Genomic DNA, 16989 nt, shown 5'->3' with positions numbered 1-16989 from the left:
CACCCACGGAGGACACGGAGCCCAGCCCCAGCCCCAGCCCCCGACAGAGCTTGGCCCACCAAGGCACAGCCTGGGAGCCCGTCTGAGAGCCCAAGTCCCTGGCTGCAACTCCTCACCGCATCTCCCCACAAAACCCCAAAGCCTCGCTCCCTCATGGAGGTTTTCACCCCATCCCAGGACTCCGACGGGAGCTAACACAGGGGTCTCCGGGCTGTTCCAAACCTGGGGCCACACACGAGACTACGGTGTGGACAACAAGAGACTGAGTGAGACGGGAGCCCAGAAACCACGTCGCGCCCTCCGAGTGAGATGGGAGCGTGGCCCCTTCCACGTCCAGATGCCACATTGTGCCCTCCTGGCCTCCAACCCCGGCCTGTGCCGAAGGCTACACGCCCCTCACAGCGCCGCCAAGTCCCGTAGAAGCCAAGTCCCGGCGGCCTGCGTGGGGCCAGTGTCAGACACAGAGCTGCCAGGCGATCCGGCCTCTGGGGTTACGCACCGGGGGACAATGGGAGAAGCAGCGAGTCCAGGCCCAGGTTCCTCATCCACCAGAAGGAACCTGTCCCCAAAACGGCCACACCTGTGCCCCCTTCCCACGGCTGCACCTCAGGAGCTCCTGCCAGCATCCACTGGGGGATGCTGGTGCCCTGGAGAGGACAGGCATCCCCGCTGGGCACCCGGTGAGCCCTGGGTCACCCCACGGGACGCCCCCCTGGCACATCCCCCACCTGGTGGCCCCTCAAAGCCCACATCAGAGCCTGTCACTGTCATCCAGGAGGCTCCAAACAATAGAAGTGATGAAAAAAAAACTGACAAAGATGCAGAGTGTCACGCCACCCTGTAATTTCGGGAGAGGCGCAGCAGCGGGTTTTAATTTACATAAGCAGCATGGCGCCCGCTGGAGAAGCCAGCGCCTTTGTCCCGACTCAGGCAGGATTCTGCAAGGTCTTCTCTGACTGATCCCTAAAATAGGCAGAGAAAAGAGGGGCAAAGTTTCCTTCACAAGCCGTGCCTCAAGGTGAGCACAGGTTTTGTGGGCACAGAGGCCTTGTCTGCCCTCCCAGAGCCCAGCCGGGGCCACAGGACCCCTCAGGCACATTCTGACCCTGCAAAGCCCACCAGAACCTGGTCACCCGGATGCAGAACAGCCAGAACAGGGGTCGGGCCGCGAGGGTCCTGCAGGTGCAGCCAGAGGCTGAGGCCCGGCCCCTGCCTGCACGGCCACCCCAACCGCCCCAGCACCTCCAAGAATGTCAGAGAGCCCCACCTCTGCGGCCACGTGGGGCAGAATCCAGACCTGGAGGGCCACGGTTGAACCATGCTGCCTCTGGCAGGATGGCAGGGAGAGGCACCGGCCAGGGTCCCGCCTGGCTGGGGGAGGGTGTGCAAGGGGCTCTTGGCTCGCCTCCGAATCTGGCTCCCAAATCACTGCCTCACCACACACCCCATGTCCACCTGGGGCCGAACCCCAGCTTGTGGGTGGGGAGGCAGCGTGGACGCGGTGGCCCTCCCTGTGGCCGGCAGTAGACACAGACCAGACTGGAGGCCCCGGCAGGCGCTGGGCGGGGACACATTTCTGAGAGGGCCTCTGGCTGCATTCCTGCGGAGACATTCCAGGCATGTTACGGAATTCCACAGAAGGACAAAGCTCTGTCAGTTCCTAAAAGATGTGAAATCATGTCAGCTGCAGAAGAGGGACTCGATTTAATCAACGTGGCCGTGACTTCCTCCAGCCACACAGGAGAATTCCACAGGAACGGTGGAGGCGGGGGCGGTGGCACTGGCCCCAGAAATCCCAATTCCATGCCTCATGATAGGGAAATGCGGTGGCCCGTGCCCCGTCAGCCTGGGACGGTCCCAGCAGCCCAGCAGCCCGGCCACAACACGGCTCAGCGCAGCGACCTTGTGCATCATTGCTCGGTGGTGGCTGTCGGCGTCCAAGCCGCTCCCCCGAGCCCTCGGAGCCCCTCCTCCCTCCTCCCTCGTCCCTCCTCAGCTCTGAGAAAAATGGGCTTAATTAAGACTTCTGTGATTAGTCATTTAATCAGTCATTAGGCCAACACAGATGGAGTCAATTAATTTTTTTTTACTTGAAAAGACCGTGGATGCTCCGCAGCCCACAGAGCCCGTTCCTGGTGCCATCGCCCGTGACCGCTGAGCGTCCCCTCTGAAAGGCCACCGGTGGAGACAGGCCAGCACCCGGCTCCTCACCTGTCCCAATTCCAGAGGATGCAGGCCACCGACCCGTCCCTCCCTCGTCCGCCACGAAGAGGTGACAGGAGCCAGGAGAACGGCCTTGGAGATGGTGGCCACCACAGGCCCCCGGAGACACTCGGGGCGAGAGCCTGCCACCCAGCGGGCCCATCGGGGTTGTCCGGGTCTGAACAGGGACAGGGCTCGGGGCGGCGGCATGTCCTGTCCTGAGCGTGAGTCCTGGCCAGCTGCTGGGGCCAGTCAGGGGCAGCCTGGCCCGCAGAGCAGGTGGGGAGGCCCACGCCACCAGCTCACCCAGACAAGGGGTGCAGAGGGAGGACCACAGAGAGGTCATGCAGCTGCCCCCACCCCAGCCCCAAGATGTGCAAACAGGCAATTCCTACGGCACAAGCCAGGGGTCCCCCTCACCCAGAGCTCCCCCAGGCCTCTCCTGGATGTGCTGATCTCTGCCATAAACACACGGACACAGCCAGCCCCGCAGCCCGAGCCTGCTCCGCTCACTGCCGGTGCTTCCTCCGCGCTGCTCCTCACGGGGCCCACCCAGCGGGGCCTCGGGGAGCACGATCTGGAATAGACACAACAGACCCAAAAGGGCTGCGTGATGGGTGACGACCCCGGCCTCCTCGGCTCACCTGGGGAGGGCTCTACCTCGTGTCTGGACCTTGACACCTGCTTAGCCCATGGCCAGGAGGCCCCACTCAGCCCGGTCCCTCCATCCCCAGGGACAGCGCCCACGAGACCCACCGGCCAGCGTGTCTCTGTGTGCAGCTGGCCGTGGTCCTCATGGGGCCTGGCCCTGGGGTGGAGGATTGGGCTCTGCAGACTGGGGGCTGGGCCCCGGGGATGGGAGCTCCTGGGACAATGGGGTGGGCTGCAGGGAGGGCCCTGGGCAGCTGGAGCACTGGGGTCCTCTGTGGGTGGCCAGAGCAAGGGGTTGCAGTCCTGGGCACAACGGCCTGTTCGGCCTCAGGCCTGAGGGCTCAGCCCCACCTCCCTGGCACCAGGCACCCCGGCCCTGCTGCTGGAAGCGCCTCCAGGTGGGAGTTCCGAGAGCCGCGAGAGGAAGGGATTGATTGGGTTCTTCAGAAACTTTTAAAGATTGAAAATGAGCCGTGTCTTGTCCAAGCAGGTGTGAGGGCCAGGGGGTAGCAGCAGGGACCCTAAGCCAGAGCAGGTGTGAGGGCCAGGCAACAGCTGGGCCGGGGGGTGAGCCCAGCGCTCAGCGGGCTGTGGAATGACCCACAGCGGACCGAGGGGCTGGGGGCGGGGGCAGAGCCGCCATTAACTCTTCGAACGCCCACACCGGCCAGGGTGTTGGGACCCCACAGGCAAACAGGCTCCCCCAAACAGGGAACACCCCTCAGGCGTCCCAAGGCCCACTGGGGACAGGGCACCCAGGGCTCTGAAGCGGTGGTCTCCCCAAGGCCAGAGGCCGAGAGTCCAAGCTCTGATCCTCTTCAACCTGGAAAAGAGTCACAGAACCCCCATCGCCTGCCCGGGCTGCGGAGGCCTCCCTGGGAGGGTCCCCTGGGCAACGTGACTTCCAGGTCCTCACCCAGGCCGGGGATGAGAGGCTTTCCTGGTGCTGGCACATTCTCCAGCTGCGCTGGGGCAGGACACAGGGCTGTGCTCTCTGAGGAAGAGTCTGTGTTCGTGCCCAGGGCTGTCGCGGGGGTACACGGCCTGTAGCTGCCATGTCGTGGGGACACTAAGGAGGTTTCCAAGTGGGCCCCAAGTCTTCGGCTGTGGTCCTTGGTTTTCAGACTTTCACAGGGGCGCTTGGGGCTGCAGAGAGCCCTAGAGCGTGAGTCCGCCACAGCAGGCACAGGGAGCCTGGGCCGCTTCTCTGAAAGTCACAAACCCCTGGGTGGCCAGGGTGGGGAAAGCCTGGGCCGCTTCTCTGAAAGCCACGCCCCGTTCCAGTTGCAGTTTCCTCCCGATGGTTTCTTGCCTGGCTCTTCCCTCAGCAGCCCCGGGCACATCCTGGTGGCTCTAGAGCCGCGTGGAACCCCAGAGCCGGGCAAAAGCTCCTGCCCCTTGTCACCAGCATCTGCCTGTGGCTCCCAGGCGTGGCCTCTGACCACTCCAGTAGGCTCCCTTCTCCAGGGGCCTAGACACCGGGCCAGGCTACAGGAAGGGGTTCCCTGGACGTCACACCCCTGCCACAAACCACATTCCCTGGCCTGGCAGCAAACTGGCCTCAGGCATAGCTCTAACGTCTCACGTCCGCATCAGGGCTCAGGCGGCCCGCATGCCAAAGCCACGCGCGAGGAGCATGTCCACCTGCCCATGTCACAGATTGGAAGACTGAGGCCGGGCCCAGGCCCAAAGGCATGGTGCGGGTAGACGGGGTCCAGGGCCACAGGCTGCCAGAGGTCCCTTGCTCGGGCTGCGCTCGGCCGAGGCCTCTCTGACGCGCTCCCTGGAGCTCTAGGTGGGACCAGGCATGCTCAGGCTCCGTCTGCACACAGAAGCCCGTCATGGGGCCATCCCGGCTCCTCGGAGCACCTGGCCAGGCCAGTGAGGAGAGCTGCTGAGGCCAGGAGCTTACTTGGGGCCGCCGAGGCATGGCGCAGGGACTCCAGAAAGCCACCCTCACCTGTCAGGGTGGTTGAGTCAGCCAGTGGGCCACTCTGGTCACCGCCAGAGGCACGGGCGAGAGGAGGGGGCCAGGCACGTCACCTTGTTGGCTTTGCAGAGATGATACTGGCTGGGCCTTCAGGCCCGACTGCCCCTGCCCCTCCTCACAGCCCCATCTACCCATCTGACCTCATCAGGCTGCCAGCAGCCGGCCATGGCCCCTGGGCCTGGAGTCAGCAATGGAGCCTCTGCGGCCTGCACACTGCCGCCCACTGTGATTGTGTGTGTGTGAGCCCCGGCTGCATCCACGGCACGAGTCCACGCCTCCCATTGTGTTTCTGTGTGAGCCCCGGCTGCATCCACGGCACGAGTCCACACCACCCACTGTGTTTCTGTGTGTGTGTGAGCCCTGGCTACATCCACGGCACGAGTCCACACCACCCACTGTGTTTCTGTGTGTGTGAGCCCCGGCTGCATCCACGGCACGAGTCCACGCCTCCCACTGTGTTTCTGTGTGAGTCCGGCTGCATCCACGGCACGAGTCCACGCCTCCCACTGTGTTTCTGTGTGAGCCCGGCTGCATCCACGGCACGAGTCCACAGGGCAGCACAGGCCTGACTTTCAGTGCTGCAAACAGCCACACACAAACCCCGGGGGAGGCTTGGGCCACTGTGTCCTCACCCAGGCCCCCAGACACTGACCCTGAGACGGAGGCCGAGACCGCCGGGCCAATGCCGGGCCGGGCCTCTGAAGGTCAGGAGGGAACAGGGCACATCGATGGCTGCTGCCTCGGGCAGAACCGGGGTGCTGCGGACTCACTGGGAACGCCATAGGACAGCTGGTGTTGGGCTCATGAGGGAAAGCAGTGAGGGCCGGCACCCGTGTGAAGGTGCAGTCCAGGCAGGCAGTGGGTGCCCAGATGCCCACCCCCCACTGCCCAGGGCTCCTGTGCCGCGTCCCCATGTGTGCCCAGCTCCCAGGTCTCTGCCAACACTGGCCTCGGGCCTGCTCGCTGTCTGTGGGACCGATGACTGGGAACCCGCGCCACCTCCTCCCTGGGCTGAGACTCCCAAGCTCCTTCCTGGCTCCGCCTCTATGTTCTCAAAGCCCTGGGGGTTCCGTAAAACTCTCAGGATTCCTGTAATCCCACTGCTTTCTCTGAGGCTGGCAGCCTGGCAGCCTGCAGTTATTCTTGGTGCTGAATTATTCACCCCGCTTCCCCTCCTCGCCCGCACTCCAGCGTCTCACATGGGTCCTGGGGCCAAGCCAAGGCCCACTCTCCCCACTCGGAATGAAGTCATTTCAAAATCTTTTGTCTTTAATTATTTATCATTCAGTTGCTGCCTGTAGGATTTAAGTCTGTTGAGGGGTAGGAACCTGGCCAGTCAAGTAGCCCTTGTCTCTGACCCAGCTCTGGGTGGGCTGTTGACCCCCTTGAGCCTCAAATGACAGGAATGGGCCAGCCACAGGGGGCGGTGGGGGGAGGCTGCAGGACAGCACAAGCCTGTCAGGGCTTCCCTGACAGGAAGGTGATGCCCGACACAGGATGGTGATGCCCGACACAGCCCAGCCCCGCACACCTGAGGCCTCATGCGGAAAGAGCATCTGGGCAGGTGGCTCACGCCTGGAACCCCAGTGTTTTTAGGAGGCCAAGGTGGGAGGATAGTTTGAGACCAGTCTGGGCAACATAGTGAGACCCCTTCCCCACAAAAAAAATTTAAAAATTAGCTGGGCATGATGGCACATGCCTGCAGCCTTAGCTCCATGGGAGGTTGAGGCTGCAGTGAGCCACGATGAGGCCAAGTACTCCAGCCCGGGCGACAGAGTGACACCTTGTCCATTGTTAACAAAAGTCAACAAGGGCCAGGTGCAGTGATCCCAGCACTTTTGGAGGCTGAGGTGGAAGGATTCTCCTGAGCCCAGGAGTTGACACCAGCCCGGCCAACACGGTGAGACCTAGTCTCTAAAAATATGTTTGTAATTAGCTGGGCGTGGTGACACACGTGGTGTAGTTCTGTGATTAGCCGGGCCTGGTGGCACACTCCTGTGGCCCCAGCCCCTTGGAAGGCTCAGGTGAGGGGATCGCTTGAGCCCAGGAGCTGGAGGCTGCAGTGAGTGGTGATCGTGCCACTGCCCTGCAGCCCAGGTCACAGAGCCAGACCCTGGCTACAGAAAGAAGTGAAAGCGGAGTGAGCGAGTAAGAGAGAGAAAGGGAAGGGGAAGGAAAGGGAAGGGGAAGGGGAGAGGGAGAGAGGCAGCACTCACGGCCGGGGAGGAGGGTGGGAGTCCGCAGGAAGCCAGCTGCCCCCACCGTCCCTGCAGCGGGGCCTCAGAGACGCCTGCGGCCAGCCCAGCTTCCCCATGGGCAGAGGCTACTTCCTCGCTGGGCCATGGCCATGTCCGCAGGCCCCACCTGCTCCCCTGACCCAAATCCCGCCTGGCCGCAGCCCCGCCCCAGCCCGAGGGTCCATGAGGCACCGTCCAGGCAGGAGAAGCAGGCCCGTCACTTGCTGCAGATCAGAAACCCGGGTGGGCGGTAGCCTCAAAGAGTGCCACAGGGCAGGAGCTGCGCCCCTCAAGGAGCCAGGGCCCAGAGTGTCTCCACGGGGAGTCCCCGGCGGACCCCTGGGCCCTCCCATTCTCACTGCTGCCTCGTTTCCCAGCCACGATGCCCCCAGGTGACACTGGGCCTCTGGTACTCTGAGGGGACGCTGCGCCCTTCCCCCCCGGGCCTGGTCCCTCTTGCTGGGACTTCCCCGAAGCTCCTAATCGCTCCCTGCAGGCTCCAGCATCGCCGTCTGCTGGGGCCCAGGGCCTTCCCCGCCCTCCAGGATCTTCCGGGCTGCACCCTCGTGAGCAGCCTGTGGAAGTGGGATGGCGGGTGCCACTCCTGCTCCAAGCGCACGAATCTGTCAAGGATTTAAACAGAGGGGGTTTGCTCCGTGCAGGCTGCGGGCCCGAGGGGCAGAGAGCTGGGGGCAGACATGAGGGCCTCCCCGTCCCGCCCTTGGCCCCGAGGTGGGGTTCACAGATCTCCGCTGTCCTGCGGCCCTGGTCCACCCTGTCACCATTAGCCCTGGTTCGGGTCGGGGATAGCACGTCCTGGGGACCCAGGCAGGGCATTCAGGGGCCTCACTGTGTCATCTCCACAGGCCTGAGGGGAGAGCCATGGAGAAGCGGGCTGTGGCGGCAGCGTACCCAGGTAGGTGACCGGGACCCACGTACGTCATCGGCCACGCCACTCTCTGGAGAGGCGAGAGGCCCAAGTCCGGGGCTGGGGAGTTTGAGACCATCCTGGCCAACACAGTGAGACCCCATCCCCACAACAGCTGGGGGCACTGGGCCGCAGCAGCAGGTGGAAGTGGGTGGGGATGAGGGAGCAGCCGGGCCCTCCCAGGGGCCTGATGATAAGGGGCTGGTGGCTTGGTGATGGGGGATGGAAGACGTGAAGTTGGGCTGACACAGCCCTTGTTGTGGGGAATGTCCTAGCAGGGAGGAAAGCCTGGGGCAGGGCGCACAGGGCGCAGAGGCCTTGGAGACGGAGGGGAGCTGAGGGGGGCTGCCAAGGCCCAGGGTGGCTGAGCCATGAGGGGCTGCTCCCCAGCACGGCCAGCGGCAGGGCCTGGGGGGTCTGGTGGGCCAGGGCTGGGCATGAGGCTCCTCCCAGCCTGGGAGCTGCTGTGGGGACAGCAAGGAGGGTCGCAGTGAGGGCCTGGAGGAGACTCCGGTGCAGACCCCCAGGCCATGGGGCCTCCTCCAGTAGCCGCAGTCCTGGGGCTCAGCTCCACGGCCTGAGACTGGCATCTCCCCCCACAGCCTGAGGGGCAGAGTGCCAGGCGACACCAAGGCATGGGCCCCAGCAGGGCATGGGTGCTGTGGCTGGCAGGGTCCCCGGTGGAGACTGAACCCTGGGCCAGCGAGAGTGACCCTTCCTCTGGGGTCTCTGGGGTTCTGGCAGGAGAGCCAAAGGCCGGGAGTTCTGGGCCCACCACTCGCTGGGGTCTGGATGCCTCTACAGAGCTGCCCCTGCTGCAGCCGGAGAGCAAGCAGAGCCACCCTGGTCGGGGGGACGGCCTGATGTAGCTGGGGCTGCAGCCAGCGAGGGCTTGGGTCCCGGGTGGCATCCCCCGTGGTCCCATAGCAGCCCTCACACCATCCACCGGGCCAGCCCCATCCTGGCCATCCCAGGAGGAGCCGGTGGGTGAGGGCGGGGGGCGGGGACCTCTCACACCAACAAGAGTCAGTTGGGTCCCCGCGTCTCTGTGCAGCCCCCAGCCCTGGAGAACACCACCTGCCCACCCAGGGCGTCCGAGCTCCGCAGAGACAGCTCTGGGGGTGAGGAGCAAAGGGAGATGGACACGGGGCCGCTCCAGTGCCGCTGTGGCCGAGGCCGGGGGGGAGAGATGGCCCGGGGCTAGATCCCGTGGCCGCCAGCCAGGGCCCGTCCCGCCTGCCCTGCCCGTCCGCCAGGCTGCCAGCCTCGGGAGCGGGGTCAGATGGGGCTTGTGGCCCGGCTCCTCAGCCACTGCCTGCCGAGCTCTCCCGGCCCGGGCCAGCGCCTTGGCTGCCGCTGGGCGAGCTGTATTCCTGGGAACACCTAGAAACCGGCTGCTTGGAAACACGGTGGCGTTGCCATGCACGGCTCTCCCTCCGCCCGCCAGGGAGGCTGGCCCCGGTGCCCACTGCGCTGTGGCTGCGGAACGTGGGCTCCCCTGGCGAGGCCCCCACCAGACCTTGGTTTTTTCTAAAGGAACTGACTCGGGGCCAAGCACGCGGCCCCAGCCCGGGCGCGCACAGGCGGCCGGAGGAGGAGCAGCGCTGTTTTCCAGGCCGGCGGCGTCTGGAATGCGTCTCTGCCTTGCGGTGTGAGCCGACTCCTGCCCGCTGCAGCGCGGCCGCATTCCTGGTGTGAGCCCGGGCCAGCCCGGCGCCTTTTCCACGCTCCAGTGCCAGCCCCACGGGCTCAGGGGAGGGGAGAGGACGGTTTCCATGGCAACCTCACTTTTTGTTATTTCTTATTTTCTTTTTTATGGTTTCTCCAACTTTGAAGCTCTCCAGACAGTTTACAGACTGTGAAAGGAAAAGTACTTTTCCTTCTCTCCCGAGTCCCCCGAGCAGGGCCGTCCCCCAGCCCCACCTAGAGAGCCCGCAGCGGGTGTGGGGAAGGGGCTGGGCCGGGGGCTTCAAAAGCAAACCAGACAGCTCTTGCCTTTGGAGGGTTCATTATTTTAAAAATCAGTTTATGGAGAAAATGAATGCTTTTTCTCCTAAGAAGGTAGGAAAGTATTTGCAAAAGAATGCCCCAGGAGCCCCGCGGCAGGTCAGCTCCTGAGTGGCCGCCTGGCAAGGGTCGCTTCTGTCCTCGCCAGCCTCCGAGCAGGAGGCCGTAGCTGGGCTGTGGCCTGAGGAAGGAGGTGCTTTGCTTCACCAAAATCAGTTTATTCACCTACGCCGACTGTGCGTCCTGCACCCCAGGCCTGGTCCAGTGGGTGGCTGCAGTGCCAAGAATCCCGGAACCCGGGCAGAGATGACCGAGGGGGGACATGGGGGCCAGTGGGGACACAAGACAGGGCTGAGGCCAGTGAGGGGTGGGGACAGGAGCCTGGCTGAGGACCGGCCCAGCCCGTCCCTTGCAGGAGAGTATGTGGTCGTGATCCGTGATGTGACCACCCCGCCGTTCCTGGGGCGCACACTGCCCACTGCCTTCAAACACCTGCGGGTCGTCGCCAACAGCTCTGGCCAGCGGCCCCATGTCCTGGAAGAAGGAGACCCTGAAGCCTCAGGTGGCTGGCAGGCCACCTACAGCTGCACCCCAGAGCCGCCAGTGCCTCGGTGAGGCCCCGTGTCCACAGGTGGCCACCTCGGTGTGAACAGAAGGGAACGCTGCCTCTGTGTGCGGGCCCTGCTCCCCGATTCCGCGGGCAGCCCTGAGCCCTGCAGCTGCCAGCTTGAATAAAACGCTCAGTGGTGGCTCTGGAGGGCACTGCTCCTTGGGCCCCACACAGGCAGCTCGGCCCTCCCCACATGCCCGCCCGCTCACGGAGGGACTAGAGCCCACGCCGCCACTCACTGCTGCAGCCCCTGCTCTTCATGGAGCCCTGGGGTGCCCGAGGTGCAGGCGGGATACATAGGGTGGCTCGTCTGAGTCCCCCAGGCCAGGCCTGTGGCCGTCCCCCAGGCACCCTTCCAGGCCAGCACATCTTTCCCACCCACCCTGTTCCCAGGTCCAGCCGTGGTCAGTGCTGGAATTCCCTGCCGGGCTGGGGCTGGGAAGGAGGGTCCCTGTCGCCTGCCACAGAGCTCTGCCGTGGAGCCCAGCCAGCCAGCCCCGACCTCCACCTGGTACTACCCACTCCAGGCAATCCTGCCCACGGGACGGGCTCCCACGGCAAGAGGCAGGACGCATGTAATCCACTCTCTGGACCTGGTGTCCTGCCTGCCTGACCCCCCACCCCACGCCAACCAGGGAGGATGGTCAGGGGCATTCTACAGCTGCCTCCAGAGGGCCCCTCAGCCACTGAGAGGGGCCGGGAGGTCGTGGGGAGGGGCACTGAGGTGGCCCACAGGCACCGGTCACTCAATCAGCACATAAGGCAGCCACGGCAGACACCTGCCTCCTGGCTCCACATGCCTGCCCTGGCCCCTGGCTTCACCGTGCCCACCTGGGGCCTGCACAGCCTGACTGGTCTCACCCTCTGCCGTCCCAGCGCTGGGCAGGGAGCCAGCCTCCTCAGACCCTCGCTCTCCCGGCCTCTCCCGGCAGCACCCCCCTCAGAGGGACCCCGCTCGGAGCCCTGGGGAGGAGGCCATCCAGGGCCCAGCCCCAGCCCTACACCAGCCCCGTGCAAGGCCCCCGATGCGTCCCTCAGCATGCTCAGCATGAGGGCCATGCCACTGTCCCCAACTCTTCCACGACTAGCACCCACCTCCCTGTGCCGGGCCAGACCCAGCCTCCTGCTATCCGGGCGCTTCGCCCTGGGAGCACACCCATCTCCTGGCCGACTGCAGCCTGCGTCTCTCTCCAGACCCGCACAGGCAGCTGCTTCTGCCCAGCAACGGGCGGCCACGGACAAAGGGGGCTGCACGGACAGCAGCACAGGAACCCGGGGCACACGGGGTGAAGACCCGCCCGGGAGCTGCGGTGCTCCACGGTGGGGGCCTGGGGAGCTCTCAGGGAGACGCTGGCTGGGGCCAGGTTGGGCATAGGGTGGTGGATATGCTGAGGAAGGCCGAGGGGGGCAGAGGGGCAGGCTGGGGGGGCACTGGTCTGGGAGAAACCAGACCCCACGGTGCTGAGCCCCCACCCTTGGAGGTGACAAGCTGAAGGCCACTGGGGCTGCAGCGATGGGACCACCTCCCCTGCCAGCCCAGAGCGTCCCCCCAAGGCCTCCTGGTTCTGAGCTCTGCCAGTCTGAGGCCGAGCACTTGCAGGGGGCTCCGGCATCCCCAAAGGTTCCCCAGATACCCAGGCTTCCATTCCAGACAGCAAGGAGGCAGCTGCCCCCCTGCACCTTCTAAGAGCCCAGAGCCCATGGCGAGGCTGCGCCTCCAGCTGCAGCTCCCGTTGCCCAGGGCTGCTTGCTCACAGCTCCAGCCTCTGGTCCCTGGGGGCCCCGTGGGTGCCCTGCACTTCTGACACTGTCCCTTGCCCTTGGGGTTGGCTCCGCCGTCGGAGGGGGGGCTCCTGGACTGCCTGGACCTGGGTCACCTGCCTCCCAAGGGTCCAGGCAGACGTCGGCCAGGCTGGGCGGATGCCACCGCATCACACTGGCCCTGGCCCACTGCACCGGAGTGGCGCTCACCTGGGTCTGCCCCTCACATTTGGCAAACCGCTTTCTAGCTTTTTTTCACTTCAGGATGAAACCACATTTATGTCACAAGAAAAATAGAAAATGATGTTTCCATTTAGAAAGAAAAAACCTGCTGGGCCAGCAGCAGCTGCCGTGTTTCCCAGCGCGTCCAGAGGTGCCTTTGGGATTTAATTCCCAATCAGCATCCTCGGGTTTTAAAGTCACAAAACCCACGACGGGAAATCCAGGGCTGTTTTCTCCACACGGGATGCGGCGGGGCTGGGGCCGGCACCTGGCGGGCTCTCTGTGGCTGACAGGCGCGTCTAAGGCCATCGAGGCTGTTTTTGGCAGCTCTCTGCACACACAGAAGCCTGGGGCCGCCAGCTTCCTTGGTGATCACAGCAAACTCTGGGGCAGGCATTGGTGTCACCTGGGCTGGTGGCTAGGGCCACTGAGGGCCTGAGAGGGTGTCCAGGTGGCCTTCTGGCCAAGCTCCGCTCCCCCGGCCCCTCCCAGCAGGACAGGCCCTGGGGACCCTGGGAGGGAGCAGAGCGCGGCGGCTTCCTGAGGCCGGGGTGTCTCTCCCAGCCAGCGTGCCTCGCGCCGACCAGGAGCCGCCATGGAGGGCCGCGGCGTCTGGGCCCTGCCTGGACTCCCGCCTGGCCCCACCTGGCCCGCTCTCACACCACATCCAGAAGTTAAAATACGTAGAAATTTAAATTTTAAAAGAAAAAAAAAAAAAAAAAAAAGCTAGCGGGGAAGGCTCTGTGGAGACAGCGTCGCCTGTGGCCTCAGACGCGGCCCTGGAGGGCTGCCTGGGGGAGGAGCCGGGTGGGAGAGGGAGGCCTGGGGGAAGGGGCCGCGTCCACAGACCAGAGGTGCTGAGGTGGCGGCAGGCCCCACCCAAAGACGGCGGCCCTTCCCCAGGACTCCCTCGGACAGCCCACCACGGGGACAGAGCCCTCGGGACCGGCCACGGAACACCGGCCTCCCATGTCCCTTCACCCTGGCTTCCGGGCCTGCTGGTCCCCGTGGCCCTGGGGAGGCCACAGGGGGAGACCACAGAGGCCAGCCTCTCTGTCTGGTCCAGGCAACCTCTTAGGCAGAGTCCCAGAGCCCCTTGCTGTCCTGGGGTGGGGAGGAAGACGCTGGGAAGAGGACCCAGAGCCCCCCACATGCATCCCCCGCCAGCACGCGGCCCTGTTCTGGGGTGCGCCCTCCCCCGCGAAAGACCCTCCTGTATCACCTGCCCTCACTGGCGGGGAGCAGCCCGAGTGCCGGGCCCGGGGCGGGGTGAGTGGAAGGACGGGGCCCATGGGCTGACCTCGGCGTGCCGGCCCTGCTCACTGTGCCTGCATCTGGGACCGGGCACTGATTCCCAGGCACCAGCCTCGCACCCGGCCAAGGGGCCTGACAGACTGCTCAGGCCGAGCAGCGCCACTGAGCCGTGGGCGTGGGCCAGGGGCCGACAAGCTCCCAAAGGCCTTGGCAGCCAGCAGCCGGGGTCTCCCAGGCTCCCTGGGCCTCAGGCAGCTCCCCTCCGCATGTTGGTGGGGAGGGCAGGCAGCTTGTGGTACTGGAGGTCGAAACACACCCGCTCCAGTGCCAGGGCTGCTGTGCCATGTGACCGCCCGGCTGCCAACACAGCTGGACGCGAGCTGGGCTCAGGCCTCATCCCAGGCTGGGCAGGGGCTCTGCTGGGTGCCCCTGGACCTGGTGAGCACGGTCGGGGCTATGACTGCCTCTGGCCTGGAGACCAGGGCCTGCTGGCACCGCCCCGGGGAACCCGAGGCCAGGGCCAGGTGGGGGCTCTCTGACAAGCTCCCAAGAACACTGTGGCGGAGACAGAGTCCCCACCCCCAGCCAGCACCCCCTTCTGCCCCCAGATGAGTCTTGGGGAGGGAGTGCCCGGTCCCAGCCCCGTGCACCTCCCTGTGCCCCTCCCGTCCTCTGACCTCGCAGACAAGGGAGCATCGGCCGTTCCTCCCACCCACAGTTAACAGAGCGAAGTGACACAGAGAGAGGGCATCACGCCGCCGGGTGCTGCCATGGAAGACAGTCTGTGAGCCAGAGAGACAGAGACACGCAGAGACAGAGTCCAAGACAGACACAGAGACACACAGAGATAGGATGGGGATGGGGGGGGAGGGGCACCTCCCTCACCCCGCTTCAGCAAGGCCTCAGCCAGGACACCCTTCAGACCAGGCCCGGGCCTCTTGGCATTAGCAGAGGACAGCGGAGCCAGGCCACAGCCGGGAGTCAGACAGGACCCACCTGGCCTGTGGACGTCCCCCTCCCAAAGCCTCTCCGTCTTTGCTCCTGGTGACTGGGGGTGTCGAGACCAGCTGTGCAGAGCAGCCCCACCCAGGCAGGGCTTCCTGGAGGGCCAGTGCCCAGCCCCCGAGGCTGGTTCCTGCGCAGCCTGGGGGCCTTCCCCGGGAGTCTCAACTCTGGGCCCAGGAAGCCAGGAGCCTCTGGGCCTGTGGGCTGGCTCAGCAAGACCCCGGCTCAGCAAACCACTCAGGCCTGACAACAGACCCCCAGCCTCTTCCAGTCCTGCCTCCAGGCACAGGGACAGCCAGGAAGGCCAGGGGCTGGGCCCTGATGAAAGAGCCCCGTGTTGGGGCAAGGGCAGCTGCCAGGTCCAGAGCTGCCAGCCCTTCAGAGAGGCTTGAGGTAGACCACCTGGGACTAGGGTGGTGCCTGGCTGCTCTCTCTGCCCCCAATTTGGCCCCTGGCATTGGCACTCCGGCAAACACTGGACACCCCTCCTGGTACTTGCCCCTCCCGCCCAGGGCAACCAGAGCCAGAAGCCCAGGTGGGGGGCTCCAGACAGGTCCGGGGACAGCAGGGCCTCCCTAGTCTGCAGGACCTCCTTCGTGGGGACCCGTGGGGAACAGAGGGAGCTGCCCACCCCAGCCCCGAGCCTCCTTGGCTCTTGAGGCTGACCACAGCCAGGGAGGGATTCCCATCAAGGGTCCAGGCCTTGCCCATCTCTGCCTCACAGCCCAGGGGCCCCAGAGGGGGTAGACCAGGACTCTGCCCCAGCTAGGATCTGCTCTCTGCCCCTGCTCCCAGTGCCCAGCTCTGGAGACCCTGGCCCGCTGCCCCAACCTGACCCCACCGGGTCCTCATCGCCCCACACATCACTCATGCCGCCTGCTAGGGCCCCACATGCCGGCTTCCATCTGGGGACAGAAGAGAGGGCACAGCATGGGCTCCGAGGCCCTGCCCAGGCAGAGGGAGATGGGCTGGGTGCCACAGGCCTGCTGTGCCCCTGATGGGGCTGGAGGGAGGGAATCTCAGTGCTTGGGGGCCTGGGAGCCTGGGGACATTTCCTTCCAGGGAGCTCCAAGCAGGAGCAGCAGCCTGGGGCACAGCCAGGCTCCCTGTGGGGAGGGCAGGTTTCAGGCCCACTGCTGAGGGCATGGGTGTGGTTGGTGGGGCTGGGGGTCCCATCCTGATGGCCTGAGGGGGACAGGAGGCCAGAAGGGAGCCACGGGGCAGGTGAGCAGGAGAAACGGCTCTAAGGCGCGGGTCTCAACCAGCTGTCCGGGTCTCGTGGTCTCCTGTGATCCGTCAAGGAACCCCAGGTCTTGACGGCGGGTTGTAGCGAGGGGCTGGAGGAGGGGGCGACTTGCCGGCTGGGGTCGGTGGGCCGGTATGGGGGGAGGTGGTTCTTCCCGGGAACGGACCCCCAGCCGAGCGGAACAGGGAGGCCGCACCCGAGAGAGAAAAGGAGAAAAGCACCGGGCCCCGCTGGGAGCTTCCGGGAGGGCGGGGTCGGCAGGGGACCCCCCCCCAACCCCGAGCTGCAGTTCCCGCCTCCGCCGCTGGGGGTCGCACCGCCCCCCCGTGTCTCCCCCCGCCCCCCCATCCGCGGGCCTGGGGTGGGGACAGGGAGTGGGGACAGCGGGGTGGGGACAGAGGGTAGGACGGAGGAAGGGGGAGGGGGAGGGGCGCTTCCTGCCGCCGCCCCGCCCCCCGCAGCGCCCACCAGCGCGGGGAGCCGCCCCCGACGCCGCAGGAAGCTCCCGGGGCCGCCCGTCCCGCCCCCAGCCCCGGCCTGCGGCGCCGACCCACGGCCCCCAGGCCGGAAACCCCCGCCCCGCTCCGCCGGCATCCGAGGCGGCGGTCGCGAATCTGGGGGGCGCCGCCCCGGACGGCAGGGAGGGTGAGGGAGGGGAGGCGGAAGCGGCGGCGGGGGCGGAGGGGAAACTGAGGCGGCGGGGGCCGGGGGAAAAACTGAGGCTGCAGGGCCGCCCCCCGCGTGGGGAGTCGGGGCCGGCGCGCTCCGCCTGACTCGGGGCCCCGTCCCCCGCGACCGGGAACGGAACCGGCGTTGGAGCGGCAGCCCCTGCCCTGAGGACGCGGCGCGGTCCCGGGACGCGAACCCCCTCCTCCC

The 16989-nt window shown here is 65.9% G+C and overlaps 1 protein-coding gene across 3 annotated transcripts in view; it reads left to right on the top strand.

Annotated features, from left to right (window-relative positions):
• The window catches only part of MORN1 (MORN repeat containing 1), a 66151-nt gene extending 55235 nt beyond the window's left edge, over positions 1-10916 (top strand). Inside the window, exons 13-14 of one of the 3 annotated variants that reach the window (XM_039474119.2) lie at positions 7947-7996; positions 10431-10916. In XM_039474119.2, coding sequence (XP_039330053.1) covers positions 7947-7996; positions 10431-10630 — 250 coding nt within the window. In that variant the 3' untranslated portion in view covers positions 10631-10916. The remainder of the gene's footprint in view (positions 1-7946; positions 7997-10430) is intronic. The other 2 variants (XM_039474121.2, XM_039474118.2) reach the window with 2 other exon arrangements.
• The last annotated feature ends 6073 nt before the right edge of the window (positions 10917-16989 follow it).

This window comes from Saimiri boliviensis, chromosome 11 (genome assembly GCF_048565385.1).
Source record: "Saimiri boliviensis isolate mSaiBol1 chromosome 11, mSaiBol1.pri, whole genome shotgun sequence".
Lineage (NCBI taxonomy): Eukaryota > Metazoa > Chordata > Mammalia > Primates > Cebidae > Saimiri > Saimiri boliviensis.
The sequence above is the reverse complement of the archived record's forward strand: the minus strand, read 5'-3'. Positions and strand labels throughout refer to the sequence as shown.